Genomic DNA, 15,888 nt, shown 5'->3' with positions numbered 1-15,888 from the left:
CCATGGTTACAATGCAATTTCAATTTGTGGTAAATGGTAATAATCTTATTCAAAATAGTGCATGTTGAACATTATGATAATGGTGCATGTGTTATCACAGTGTCACAGAACGCCTTCTGTTGGCAGCCCTCTGTACCCTGTACCAATGATACAGTTTATAGTCAAGACGGAGCAAATCATGCACAACAGCAGTATATTAGACACATACACGCCGGGTCATACGCTCTAACAAAAAATACAAGCTGTCGGTAAGTCGTTTCTTGAAATTAGTGATCCCTGTCACATTAATTTAAAGCATGTAACAATTACTCCCTTTCACATTCGGTATCTCCACGTGTCTTTTACATTGTTTCCATTGAAATGACAAACAAATGTAAAATATTCAAAATACTACCATGATACGTGTGCTAAATTTGCAAAAGAATATTCCATGGTATAGCAGTCCTGCAGTTAGTGCAAGTCCATCTTGATTCCATCAAAAAGTATAACATGTGGGAGTTAATGTTTTGGTTTATGCCCCTGAAAGAAATAGTTGGATGGAAAGACGGATGGACACTTGAGTGGATGCAAACTGAGTCAGAAAACAATTTTAAACCTCAAACTCCAGGCTTTTTTTAATGCCTTGATCAAAACATTTTTTGTAAAACATCATGGTCGGTAGGTGGAAAATCAAAATGATTGCTATGTGTATAGCGTTAGTTACATCTGCCTCATCATCAAGACAACTGAAACCTATTGCACTTACACATATTGTGTGCAAAATGCCTTATTTTAAGTTATTTTATGAGATTTTCTCTATCCCCACTTGTCATTACCTTAAAAAAATATTTTCTCAATAAAGTCTGTCATAAGTAAGGATAAGATTTAATGGATTAACAACTTCTTTATTACAATTAAGAGCGCCGTTTCGGTGTAGGTTTTAACACTGTTATCTAGCCTGTCATGTTTCACTCAAGACTGATTCCTGGCAAGACGTGGACATGAGCAGATGAAAATAGTCACCCAGCAATAAGGTCAAGAGCGGACAGCTCCATATCAAAACTTAGTAACAAATGTACAGTGAAGCCCTGATAATCGGGACGGTACTGTTCTGAGAGAAATTGCCAGATAAGCAAATCAGGTCAATAGAGTTATCTTCCTTTAATAATACATGTCTCCTAACAGCTAGGCACTGGTATCCAGAGTACCAGGTATATATTGACACAGATCCACAGTCTACTCATGTGTTTCTCATCGTGAAGAACCCAACCCTCTATATTCAAAATAACTACCAGACATCACATTCTAATTTCACTTGAAAAGATACATGCTATTTAAGTCAATTGTCACTTTTTCTTCTATATGAAGTAATACTGCTGCAGTTTAATGCAACACATTTCACCCAAATGCAAATCTATCAGTCCCTATTCTCCATGACATACATACTATAGATAGAATAGGTGTATTATCTGAAATATTCACATCACCTTGGTATAGGGAGCATTTTCAGATTTGTTGAAGTATACCTGATAGCCACTTTTTTATATTATTTTGCTTCTTTTTTTTAAAAACTTTATAAAGGTACCACACTGTTCACAGGTTAAACACACTAGATGAGGTAACAGGCTATAATTAAGCTGATATATAGATGTTATTAGCTGAGGGCATTTCAATATCATAAATATCATTAGGAATTAAAATTGGATTATGTGAGCATTTGGCAAGTATAATGATATTTATGATAAACACACAATGGTAATAACATCTGTGTCATACAATGTAAGTCTTAAATTAATGGATTTTTAAGTTTCCTCAATGAAGTAGCTATTTAAACTTGGTATGAATTGTGTCTGGGTGATATAGTGCCAAATGACTTGCAGGCATGTTTGTTTACATAATCACCCACACATCGGAAAACACTTAAACTTATTGGCATCATTCATCAGTAGTATACTGAGCATGCAGATGTTATCACACTCTCCTACCCAGAGTTCCATGCGACCAGCATAGTCCCTCTGCCACAGACCAGCGCCATGTGACGATTCGTCACATCTTACACAGTCCATTCAAGATGCTGCATATATTTTTCATCTGTTTCATTTTTGACACGTCTACATATCTAGATAAACATATGTCATAGAATGGTTAACTTTATTGTGAAAATATCCTAAATCGTGAAGAACTATTTCCATTTGCATAATTATCCTATGTTTACATTGTTGTACGGCTCCATGTGCTGTCATAGAAGCCATATGGAGAGCTGGTGATACGGTCACTTTGATATATAAAGATATATTGTCATGCACCTCACTGTCGCAGTTGTAGTAGCATATCTATATAATTATGCAAAACAATATGTAAAGCGCCCCCAAATATTTGCATTAGTCCGTTCTATTCTGATTTCTGAAAAAGCGAGTTTGTTTACAAGCAAGAAAAAAGCCTGGTCACAAGATATGCAAATTAACCTGTGGCCATGGTGATCTGTTAAGTTACCACTGTGCCAGGGTTTAATGTAATCAATGTATGGCGATTAAAAGTAGTTCCTTTGTGATGACCTCATTTGCATATTCATTGTATCGTGATACCAAGATTTTTGGGATTGGTTTATCGCTTAGATAACACTATCTATCATATTATAGTCTTATATACCTTCCATATCATAATCTCTCTACTTCATGCACTTCAACCGACATCTCACCAATGGAAGTAAACGCAAAACTGATCAAGGCAGAAATAAACAACTAAACAAGTCCATCATAAAACAGAAAAATCTGCAGTTAAAAATTGCCATGTAGTAACTACTTCGTTAATAAATAACAACTATTGCAAACACACACCAACACTACAACACAAGAATATACAATGCTGCTGCTCGCTTTCGTACACTACAGCAGTCAACAGAAGGTAGGTATATATTTCTATATCACATTCTACATATATACATACACACAGCATATGAATACATACACTACAAGTCGGTTCAGTTGTGCAGTACTTTCTCAACAAGTTCATTAACTAAATATTTTACAATTTTTGAAATTCAACATATACACATATATAAAAAATCAATCAGTCTAGAGTAAAGATTCATAGAAAACATCCCATCCTTTTTAACATTGTCATAAACCACTTACACAAACAAGTGTCATAAATTCATAAATGCATATAACATCTCTGTAAGTTTACAGAATATAACTGACATATTTCTCATATACTAATCATATCATGCATCTGGTGTTGAGAATATCTTCTGGCGGATCCAGAGGAGGGGTGCAGAGGTGCGCATCTCCTTTTTTCAGACACCTTAACTGCGCATTTCGTAATTTCGGCATAACGTGCACACCGGTTTTTCAAAATCCTGGATCCGCCTCTGTTCATCAACATGTTATCTAATTTGAAATACATTTTGACTAGTGCTTCCGTCCATTCTCAATTTAATAATGATATATTGCATCAAAATTTCAAAACCTGTATCTACACATCAACTGTACAAAGGTTCCAGCTGTCGAACCTAAGACTTAAAATATTCACTGTAAATAATTCTAAAATATTTGATTGTTGTTTCTCAAACTACTCACTCTGGGCATGCTATGATTATGACAAATGTAATACTGTACGAGTTTTCAAATTCCCAGTGACAACACTTAAGTGACCTTGTGAAACACAAACAAAAGTACAATGTTTAATTTGTTCCATGTCTTGCATAAATCTTGGTTGATTGCTATAGATCCGGTTCATGAGAACCAAAACGTGGTGTCAAAAACATACATCATGCGAAAATATCAAGGGGAGACAACTCCCAATAAACGGTAAATTGGCCTCACTTTCGCAACCTTGTCAATGTTTTGAGCATTAGAAATGGTTTTCTTAAAATGGTATGTACATATTCATACAAAAGTTACTTCTCTGCGTGAATTTTAATCAATTCTTTTCTAAAAGTTGCACCTTTTGATTTTGTTTCAAAGTCAGAAATACAATTTAGAAACTCTAACAACATCTATCACAGTCATTATTAATACAACTATTATTTAACTTACATATAAGATATTAGTACTGACGTATTCAACGTAACAAGCGCCCAGGGCGCTCTCAAAATTAGATATAGGGGGCTCTTATTATGATAATATTTTGGTGAAAAAAACAGAGTTGAAAGATAAATTTCGTGGTTTATGCTGACAACCTGAAATGTTTATATATGACATATTCATTTTTCCAGAATTTAACTGCCCATAATTAAGGATGCATATAACACACGAGTGTGTCTTATATGCAAATAAATAAGTCTTTTGTAAATTGATCAATTGGAAGGGTGCTAATTGGGATGGTTCACTAGCCAATATATTAAGAAATATCGCCATGGGCGCTTATTCGAGCAGGGTGCTTATTACGTCAAATACGGTATGTGGTTCATTAATACAATACAGAAACAAATACAGTAATCGTGGTAACTCTTCCACAAGTTAAGTGATCAACCATTGTATCTTCTTCAAGTTTCGGTCATTCTTTGAACTCATATTCGAATGTATCTGTATCTGTCATGAACTTTTCAGTATTCTGAGTCAGTAAAGTTCTCCAGGGCCCATGTTCGTCACAAGAGCTGATTAACATGGGGATCAGGTGGCTAGGCTCTGTGCTTTGGGTTCAGGTGGCTAGACCTCGGTGCTTTGGGGACCACATGGCTAGACCTCTGTGCTTTGGGGACCGCATGGCTAGACCTCTGTGCTTTGGGGACCACATGGCTAGACCTCTGTGCTTTTGGGACCACATGGCTAGACCTCTGTGCTTTTGGGACCACGTGGCTAGACCTCTGTGCTTTGGGGACCACGTGGCTAGACCTCTGTGCTTTGGGGACCACATGGCTAGACCTCTGTGCTTTGGGGACCACATCGCTAGACCTCTGTGCTATGGGGACCACATTGCTAGACCTCTGTGCTTTAGGGACCACATGGCTAGACCTCAGTGCTTTGGGGACCACATGGCTAGATTCTGTGCTTTGGGGATCAGTTGGCTATGCCCTGTGCCTTGGGTGACTGTCTCACACCAAAAAGGCGAGAGAAGTTAATCTTGCTATTAACCTATAGTCTGTCTGGCCTAGACTTGACTGTCAGTAGGCCACTATAATATAGCTGGAATTAAGCTGAAACAAACTTACCTATCATAAGGTAGAGAATGTTTGTTTACATTCATCAAATGATCCAAATTTTATCCACAGTTTAATTGTATTGTTTCCTGCATAGAAAATTTAATGGTTGATGCTTAAGTTGTCGAACTATTCTTGTCAGATGTCATCGTTTCTCGACTGGATCGCTGACGCAAAACACACTAAAATCTGATAACGAAAGTATCATAGTGTTATCAACAGAACCACATATCAGTGATGGTGGTGTAAAGTTAGTCTTCAACACAAAGCTTCTAATACATGATAGGGAAACAGTTTGTAAGTGTGGTAGGCAACAATACACACCATTAATAATAAAACAGCTTCAGAAAGAAGTACACAGCTTCATTAGCCATATGGGTCAGTAGTCAGAATCATTTCCTAGCCCTCATGAACATGATCTTGCCATTTGTTTTGTTACTTTCTTCACTGAAAACTGATAATATGAGTTTTCTGTTCTTTATTGTGACGAACACTGACTTAATACAGTATGCATTTTAAAATGAAAACAAGCCAGGTAATATTCCAGCTCACTAGATATACCTCACTAAATGAAGATCTGAAAATAGAACGCCGTGATATAACTGGAATAATGTTAAAAGCAGTGTTAAACCCAACTCACTCACTTACTCTGAAAATAGAAGGATGTATCTGATGAGCCTGCCCATCAGACAATCAGCAAAAACTTCTGAATTTTCAGTATGGGTGAGCAAAGCCCTCAGATCAGCATATCAGATTTCTGTATCTCAAAAAAATTTCAAACAAGCAGTGCCAAATGTAAATAATATAGGATATGCTACACACCCTGCTGTTTCTCAATCCCATGGCATCTACATGTGTTCTCAGTGGGCTTTCTTTTGATACAACTGAAATTATCAAACTGAGGCAATAAAGCAATGAAGCTGATTCAGAAAAGACATCTGACTGACTCCAGAACCCATGCATCCTTTATTTAGATTGGGCAGTCAAAGTTCACACTTGGTCCACCTGATGCGACCTTCTACGGCGGGGTTCTCAGACCTTCAGACAGAGAGGTATCATATCGGATTAAAGATCTGATTTTAATTAAATTCTGGGCTAGGAGGCTACCATTAGGTTCTAACCCCTTAAAACAGCCGGAAGTTAATAAGGATCTAAACATAATGTACTTAGAGAAAATGGAAAAGATTTGTAACTTGATGTGTTGCCTTATCATTTCAATATAGTGTCGATTCGTTACATTGTCAGCATCCAATACTGTCTCTATCACAGAATGATATCTTGTTCAAATAGATCAAATTACAACATGGCTGCATACGTTAGCCAATCAAGGTGGCCGTGGTTGTTCATGCTTCTGACTCGGCTCCCTCAACTTCAGCTTCTCCTTCACCAGAGGGCTGGGTGATTGGTGGGTTTGGGTCAGATGACATCTGGCCGACCTGTGATTGGTCAGGATTGGACAGAATAAGGAATTTCCCATCTGGACTGAGTGGAAGTTGGCTTGAGTCATGGTCGTCCATTCGTTGTATGTTCTCAAGTAGCAGGCGCTGAAAGATGGAAGATGTCATTATACTATTGAAACTTTCAATTAACAATCAAAACACATCAAAGACTATGCCACAACATAAACATAATTCCATAAATTCCTACATAAACTTAAACAATAATTTATCAAATATCATGATATAATAATATTCATCATAATATTCAACTTCCGCAAATCCAGACATGTAACATGAACTAAAATCAATAGAAGCTGTTCATATAGAAACATAACACTTGGTGATAAAACTTTAGACATTTTTATCAAATTGGCTCAGTTATACCACACGTTTCATCAACAGAATATTTGGTTCATGTCGTCCAGAGCCATAAAAATGGACTATTATTATTGTTTGGCACAGTGGATCAACATTAAAAGCATAAAATAACAATAGAGTCTTTAAGCTTTTAAAGATCTCATTATTTCAGTACGGGTGATTTCTGTTGGTTATTTTCAGTGTGAAATCTTTATGTCATGCATACATTGTGTAAGGAAATAATCCAGAGCTTTCACTACAGGGTATTATATTGAGTACCCGACATGCTTTTCATTCCATTTCATGCTATGAATAATTAATTATTCAAAAATGAACAGTTAATTATTCAAAGAATAATTTCCTTATTAATTAATTCTTTAAAAACTACTGGGTACAATTTCAAATGTGCACTGAACTGACTGTTAGAAGGATGAATGTTGTCCATCTTTCTGATGAAACTATTTGTAAACTTTTTATTGCCAAAAGCAATACCACTTGTTTATTGTATTATGGTGAATATTTATAAAATTTTCAAATTATAAAGTAATACAAGAATCACAGGTAGATGTGGATAATATATGGTATATGTTGCCAAACCAGGGGGAAGTAGCTATCTATATTAATAAATATGATATGTATATTGTCATAAATAGACACCAACACCAGTTAGGGTAGCTGCAATACCCCACAGGTTTGTATACACTGTGTTCCTCCATCACTCAGGACTACGTACAGTTGGTTGCGTTGTAGTCGCTACCGTATTCGATGTAATAAGCGCCCCGCTCTAATAAGCGCCCACAGCGATATTTGCTAATATATTGGCCAGTAAACAATCCTAATTAGCACCCCTTCCGATTGATCAATGTACACAAGACTTATATATTCGCGTATAATATGCACTCGTGTGTTATATGCATACATAATTATAGGCAATTAACTGCATAAACATTTCAGGCTGTCAGCATAAACCACGAAATTTATCTTTTAACTCTGTTTTTTTCACTAAAATAATATTCTAATAAGAGCCCCCTATTTCTAATTTTGAGAGCGCCCTGGGCGCTTATTATGTCGAATACGGTATTTGTAACAACGCAAGCCTCAACCTAGTATCAGCGAGTGTTGAGACCAATGAGCGCTTGGATCACATCTCACAAACGGCAATATTTCTCATGCAACATAATTGAACATGTGCCACAGTCTTGTGGACATCTACTCTACACACTGCATATGAGACCATGGTATGGTTGACACAAATTCCATGCACAGTCGGGATCATTTGACTTGTGTGAGGTCTACACAGCCTCATTTCTTTACTTAACTGAAAACAAACCCATTAGGACACCACATATCGGCCCTATGTCTTCGCAGGTGATGGAGGAACACATTGTCAACACACCCATCACGTACTGATGACGCAGATAGGGACCAGGGGCGGATTCTGGATTTTGAAAAAGGGGGTGTACATCAAGTTTTGAAGTGACTTGGCCAAGGCGCAGTTAACATGTAAGGTCTCTGAGACGCACCCCCTGCATCCTCACCCCCTTTGCATCCCCACTCCTCTCCCCCCCCCTGCATCCTCTCCTCCCCCTGCATCCCCACCAACCCCTGCATCCACCCCACCCATCCTGCGATCCTCCATAGCTATCACCAGTGGCTTCAATTTCAGCTTCTGAATGAATTTAACTCTGTCCATCAGACTTATTTACATTTGGTCAGGTTTCTCCAGTCTTACTTCACCAACACCAAAGGATGAAAGTACAACTTGTTTAGAATGAAGAAACAATGAATACATGACCCTTTTTTTATGGATAGCAACAGAAGTTTCATATGTCCGAAACATATGGCTACCATATGGCAAAGGAAGCAAAGATATTTGAAAGAAATTCTTGAAAATGGAAACCACCAGTTTATGAGTTTATGGAATGTTCAATCAATAATCTTTCTTTGCAAGTAGGTATTTATAAACTCATAGACTGATTCTCTGGTTAACGATCATTGTACCCTCAAAGCCAGTGAATCATTGTAACTTTAGAGACAAGACAAAATAGTTAATGCGCAAGTTATAACTTTCTTGTGGTAAATACAAGAAAAAACCTGCAGTCTTAAAAAAATCATGAGATGGATCTGTTTCTAACATCCAGTAATAGGATAGGTTTGTCTTTGTGGTTCGTGGAACAGCAGAATGCACAATCTTCTGTATGATGTCAATGAAGTGACTGTTCAAAACAAAATCTAAATTAGAGTGAGTGAATGCGTTTGGTTTATCATTCCTTTGAACAGTATTTCCATTTTATCATGGTGTGTCAACATCATGGTGGACTACAGCTTTCAGACCAGATCTACCTGTCTAACTGTAGAACAAAAGCTCTACATCAAGGTGGGCTACAGCTTTCAGACCAGATCTACCTGTCTAACTGTAGAACAAAAGCTCTACATCAAGGGGGGCTACAGCTTTCAGACCAGATCTACCTGTCTACCTGTAGAACAAAAACTCTACATCATGGTGGACTACAGCTTTCAGACCAGATCTACCTGTCTAACTGTAGAACAAAAACTCTACATCAAGGTGGGCTACAGCTTTCAGACCAGATCTACCTATCTACCTGTAGAACAAAAACTCTACATCAAGGTGGGCTACAGCTTTCAGACCAGATCTACCTGTCTACCTGTAGAACAAAAACTCTACATCAAGGTGGACTACAGCTTTCAGACCAGATCTACCTATCTACCTGTAGAACAAAAACTCTACATCATGGTGGACTACAGCTTTCAGACCAGATCTACCTATCTACCTGTAGAACAAAAGCTCTACATCAAGGTGGGCTACAGCTTTCAGACCAGATCTACCTATCTACCTGTAGAACAAAAGCTCTACATCAAGGTGGGCTACAGCTTTCAGACCAGATCTACCTATCTACCTGTAGAACAAAAGCTCTACATCAAGGTGGGCTACAGCTTTCAGACCAGATCTACCTGTCTAACTGTAGAACAAAAGCTCTACATCAAGGTTGGCTACAGCTTTCAGACCTGATCTACCTATCTACCTGTAGAACAAAAACTCTACATCAAGGTGGGCTACAGCTTTCAGACCAGATCTACCTGTCTACCTGTAGAACAAAAACTCTACATCAAGGTGGACTACAGCTTTCAGACCAGATCTACCTATCTACCTGTAGAACAAAAACTCTACATCATGGTGGACTACAGCTTTCAGACCAGATCTACCTATCTACCTGTAGAACAAAAGCTCTACATCAAGGTGGGCTACAGCTTTCAGACCAGATCTACCTGTCTACCTGTAGAACAAAAGCTCTACATCATGGTGGGCTACAGCTTTCAGACCAGATCTACCTGTCTAACTGTAGAACAAAAGCTCTACATCAAGGTGGGCTACAGCTTTCAGACCAGATCTACCTATCTACCTGTAGAACAAAAACTCTACATCAAGGTGGGCTACAGCTTTCAGACCAGATCTACCTGTCTACCTGTAGAACAAAAACTCTACATCAAGGTGGACTACAGCTTTCAGACCAGATCTACCTATCTAACTGTAGAACAAAAACTCTACATCATGGTGGACTACAGCTTTCAGACCAGATCTACCTATCTACCTGTAGAACAAAAGCTCTACATCAAGGTGGGCTACAGCTTTCAGACCAGATCTACCTATCTACCTGTAGAACAAAAGCTCTACATCATGGTGGGCTACAGCTTTCAGACCAGATCTACCTGTCTAACTGTAGAACAAAAGCTCTACATCAAGGTTGGCTACAGCTTTCAGACCAGATCTACCTGTCTACCTGTAGAACAAAAACTCTACATCATGGTGGGCTACAGCTTTCAGACCAGATCTACCTATCTACCTGTAGAACAAAAGCTCTACATCATGGTGGGCTACAGCTTTCAGACCAGATCTACCTATCTACCTGTAGAACAAAAGCTCTACATCATGGTGGACTACAGCTTTCAGATCAGATCTACCTATCTACCTGTAGAACAAAAGCTCTACATCATGGTGGACTACAGCTTTCAGACCAGATCTACCTGTCTACCTGTAGAACAAAAACTCTACATCAAGGTGGACTACAGCTTTCAGACCAGATCTACCTATCTACCTGTAGAACAAAAACTCTACATCATGGTGGACTACAGCTTTCAGACCAGATCTACCTATCTACCTGTAGAACAAAAGCTCTACATCAAGGTGGGCTACAGCTTTCAGATCAGATCTACCTGTCTACCTGTAGAACAAAAGCTCTACATCAAGGTGGGCTACAGGTTTCAGACCAGATCTACCTATCTACCTGTAGAACAAAAGCTCTACATCAAGGTGGGCTACAGCTTTCAGACCAGATCTACCTGTCTAACTGTAGAACAAAAGCTCTACATCAAGGTTGGCTACAGCTTTCAGACCTGATCTACCTATCTACCTGTAGAACAAAAACTCTACATCATGGTGGACTACAGCTTTCAGACCAGATCTACCTATCTACCTGTAGAACAAAAGCTCTACATCAAGGTGGGCTACAGCTTTCAGATCAGATCTACCTGTCTACCTGTAGAACAAAAGCTCTACATCAAGGTGGGCTACAGCTTTCAGATCAGATCTACCTGTCTACCTGTAGAACAAAAGCTCTACATCAAGGTGGGCTACAGGTTTCAGACCAGATCTACCTATCTACCTGTAGAACAAAAGCTCTACATCAAGGTGGGCTACAGCTTTCAGACCAGATCTACCTGTCTAACTGTAGAACAAAAGCTCTACATCAAGGTTGGCTACAGCTTTCAGACCTGATCTACCTATCTACCTGTAGAACAAAAACTCTACATCAAGGTGGGCTACAGCTTTCAGACCAGATCTACCTGTCTACCTGTAGAACAAAAGCTCTACATCAAGGTGGGCTACAGCTTTCAGATCAGATCTACCTGTCTACCTGTAGAACAAAAGCTCTACATCAAGGTGGACTACAGCTTTCAGACCAGATCTACCTGTCTAACTGTAGAACAAAAACTCTACATCATGGTGGACTACAGCTTTCAGACCAGATCTATAGAGGTTATCACGCGAGTGTGTTTGGGAATGGTAAATATCCTGCATTAGGAATAAACATTGTATTTAGCGAGCCTTGGCGAGTTAAATACATAGTGTTTATTCCTAATACGGTCTGTCCGCTAGAGTAACTGCCCTTTGTCAAAGGGAAGCTACTCTAACCCTAGTCTATGAGACGTCACGGCCACGGTCAGACGTTGTTGACAGTCGGTCTGTCCTGTCATAACGTTAAGAAGTGTAGTCAGATGTACACACAGCGAGAAAACAAAACAAGGTAACAATTCAAACATATTTCGGCCAAATCCAACTATTTTAATTTGTGGAGAAGGTTTCAAGCCACAGAAGTGTACACAGATATGGCTACTGATCCTGCTTGGCTAGTCCTTGTGCCCTCGCAAAATTGTTTCGAAATTTATATCTCCAAAGTTGCCAAAACTTATAAAATGCCTTACCTACGTCACAGTTAGACACTGATTTTCAGTATAATGGACTTTTCTTTTGATAATGATAGTAATTATCCCTGTAGTTTATCCAGATTCCCGATGGTTAATTCTGACTCGATCGCCGAATGACGAGGGCAACGCCATGTTTGTTTATAAACAGTGAAAGAAGTCCCTACTTGACCTTTGATATTTGCATCTCTATCCCCATATGACCCCAACGGATTTCGTTTTTATCCGTTGGCTTTATCCTGCCGAGAAACCTACCCATTATATGATAAACCTGTTTACCAGTAGAACAAAACAGTCTGCCACTAAAGCTGCTACTGTAACAAATCTCAAACCTAGTTTGATTAATCAAGTCTCATAAGCTAGGCTGATGATAATTCATAAATATTCAGATAAGAGGGCAGGAAGGAAAACAATCAATGTATTATTTCAACTGGTACAAACACGGTGACCAAAGGTCAAGATGCAGTTGATGTCAAAGTTCACAAACTGATCAAAATGACATTTGTACTGTACACAGACCTGGGACAGACTCTTGACTTTAAATTACAGTGTTAGAAATTTAAGGACGTCATGGAGGACTTGAGGATGTTATCTATATTATTTGAACATAGGGACGCCTAAACCCAGGGGTCCGGAAACGGTCATATACGCCGGACATGTCCAATTGGGAATCTCAAATGTCCAATTTAAAATATTGCCTACTGGACATTTAAATTTTTCTGTCCTGACATTTTAAAAAACAAACAACGCTACCTTCGGGGTCCAAATAATTGATGAGCGTTATCGTATCCCTTCAACGACTTCAGCTGAATAAACAGGCATAACAAACTTGGTCAATAAAAGTATGAAATTTGATATAATCACTAGACATGATGATTTTACCATTTAAAAGGTATTTCCTGCTCTCAAAGGCATTGTTATATGTGCAGAGATTAAGATTACCATGTATATTTTCTCGTAAACTAAGCCGGAAATAGAAATCAGCTGTGCAAACGTTTCCTCCCAATCTACTGGTGATTCAGTTAAAACATCCCCAGTGATACCACTTTAAAGAATTTTGATGCAATGGTGGGAAGAAATTGTATCTGAAATTATTATTTTATCAGGAAGAATATATTCCAATATCGTGTTTTTTAGTTGCAGCTTCCACCATATATACTTAAAATTATAAGAACCATAAGCGTAGCACTTTGGTACAGATGGTATGCAGGATATTTTTTGACGTATGGAATGATTTTGACCAGTCACTGTATGGACTACATGTATTTGGATTGCGAAAACGTTATGTTGACATTTAATAGTCAAACTGCCTCAAATATGACTTTTAGCGAGTCATGGTACTGCATTTATGACATGTGTATCCATTCTCTTGCAACTAAAGTTCGTTTCAAGGCGTCAATAGCGGTGATCTGACCGTGGTTGCTGTAAATAATGGTGAGTTGTGCGATTTACCAATCACTTTGCATATGATTTTGCCGAAATTATTGTAAACATTATTATAATTATTGAATGAAATATTGAATAATATTAATCAAACATATTGCAAACTCTAGTCCAGATAAACAGTGAACAATTTTTTTCATTACCAGATATTATAATGATAAGATTAAATTGCGTTCTTCAGTTCGGATTTGTTGACTTGTATTTCCGGTGTTACGTGATCGCAGTGATCAGCTGATAATGTTTTCTGAGATGGGGGAAAACATTGTGTCATTGGAAAACTTAAGTTTACTAAAAATGTTAGTAAATTTTGGGAGCCATGCTTTACCGAAGCGCTCAATAACGAGGGAACACTGTACGTAACAACTTTTAATGTGTGTACGAAGATACGCTTTTTGAAGGGGGTGTGGCCTAAATGCAAATGTCCGATTGGGATTTTAAATTTTCCGGACCCCTGCCTAAACCTATATCATTTAACAGTCATGTCTTGACATAGATAATGTATTATTCCACACATTGCTTTGAAAAAGGCCTGAGTATTTCAGCCTGTGTATTTCAATCTGAAAAGATTACTTGAAGGAATGTGATTTGTTGTAGTTATCTGTAAGAAGATGACAGATATACAACTAAGTTGTAATACATGCAATGTAACATATCTTCTAAAGTAGGTATCACAAGTAGGGAGAAGTGTGCAGGTGGACAAATAAAACCTTTGATATAACATGGTGCTGGAAATATATGCCCCCTATAGGCAAAACCTGAGGTTTGCAGAATGTGTCCCCCATTGGCAATTAGGTTTGTTTGTTGTTTAACACCACACTCAGCAATATTCCAGCTATATGATGGCAGCTAGTCTATAAATAATTGAGCTGGGACCAGACCATCCTGTGATTGACATCATGAGCATCAATGTACACAACTGGTAAATGATGACATGCATGAACCAAGTCAGCATTAGTGACCACCTGATCCTGTTAGTCGTCTCTTACAACAATTTTGATCCGGATCTTCACAGGGGAGTCCTATGGAGGGACCATGACATACACAGCACCTGCAGCACCCGCTACATCAGGTACAGCCAGTACATGTTTCACTACAAACACCATCAGCTAAATCCCACCCATGGACTCCAGTCAATAACTATAATACAATCATGACACATCATATACACTGAAAAAAATAACAGTTAGGGATCATGAATATTTTGGGGGATAATTTCATAAAATTGTGAGCTCACTCTTCACTTCAAAAAAATAAAAAAATCCATGATCCCTTACTTCCTTGTTCTGTATACTAATTAAAAACAGAACTTTAAAAAATCAGAAATAACATGAACAAAAGTTAAGGAGACGAGACTATTATACAGAAAAGGAACAACACCAGTTAATGATGTGAGGGAGACGAATGTTAGCGACAGGTATATGCAGGATATTTCATGTATAAAGATGTGCAAGCAAAGTACCACTGTTCCAGTGCGAATCCAAGGTCTCACTCACTATCACTCTGGAAATAGGAAGTGAAAGTCAATGATATTCAATCTGTGACCCCTAATATATGAAATAGTGTGACCCACATCAAAGATCAGGGAGTGTCAATTACAAGTTGAGGTATCATCAGATGATACCATTAGACATAAGAAGGGGTGTATAGCGTATATAGTCCCATACCAGTAGTAAGCCGAGTGGAAGGTATAAGATATACAGTACAACCACTGTAAAATTGGTAGTTAATCTAAGATATAGCCTTAACAGGGATGGGATTATCAAGATTATTTAATACATTTGAAGTAATATGTAATTTGTGTTTTAAAATCCCATCCCTGATGTGAAAAGAAGAAGAGTATCACCTCAGTCTCATCAAACTAGAAATAGATGAAAGTACCAGAGTTGGAAACAGAAAATATACATAAAAACAAAGAAAGAACAAAGTTTTCAAAAAGAGAGTTATCTGTAACTAAGAAACACTAAGAACGACTAGCCGGCTTCACCGTCAAGTTGTACACAGCTCATAGCTTGAAAGCAAACTGATTGC

General features: G+C 38.1%; 1 protein-coding gene across 4 annotated transcripts in view; it reads right to left on the bottom strand.

The window, feature by feature from the left end:
• Nucleotides 1-5,179: 5,179 nt before the first annotated feature.
• LOC124136710 (DCC-interacting protein 13-alpha-like) overlaps nt 5,180-15,888 on the bottom strand; it is a 73,455-nt gene continuing 62,746 nt past the window's right edge. For 2 of the 4 annotated variants that reach the window (XM_048396851.1, XM_048396853.1), the window contains 2 exons: nt 15,704-15,718; nt 5,180-6,663 (listed from right to left, as the gene is read on the bottom strand). In XM_048396851.1, coding sequence (XP_048252808.1) covers nt 6,463-6,663; nt 15,704-15,718 — 216 coding nt within the window. In that variant the 3' untranslated portion in view covers nt 5,180-6,462. Of the gene's footprint in view, nt 6,664-15,319; nt 15,361-15,703; nt 15,719-15,888 lie in introns of all 4 variants that reach the window. The other 2 variants (XM_048396854.1, XM_048396852.1) reach the window with 2 other exon arrangements.

Source organism: Haliotis rufescens, unplaced genomic scaffold (assembly GCF_023055435.1).
Source record: "Haliotis rufescens isolate VD_foot unplaced genomic scaffold, xgHalRufe1.0.p SCAF_16, whole genome shotgun sequence".
In the NCBI taxonomy this organism is placed as follows: domain Eukaryota; kingdom Metazoa; phylum Mollusca; class Gastropoda; order Lepetellida; family Haliotidae; genus Haliotis; species Haliotis rufescens.
This window is presented reverse-complemented; position numbering and strand designations above follow the sequence as displayed.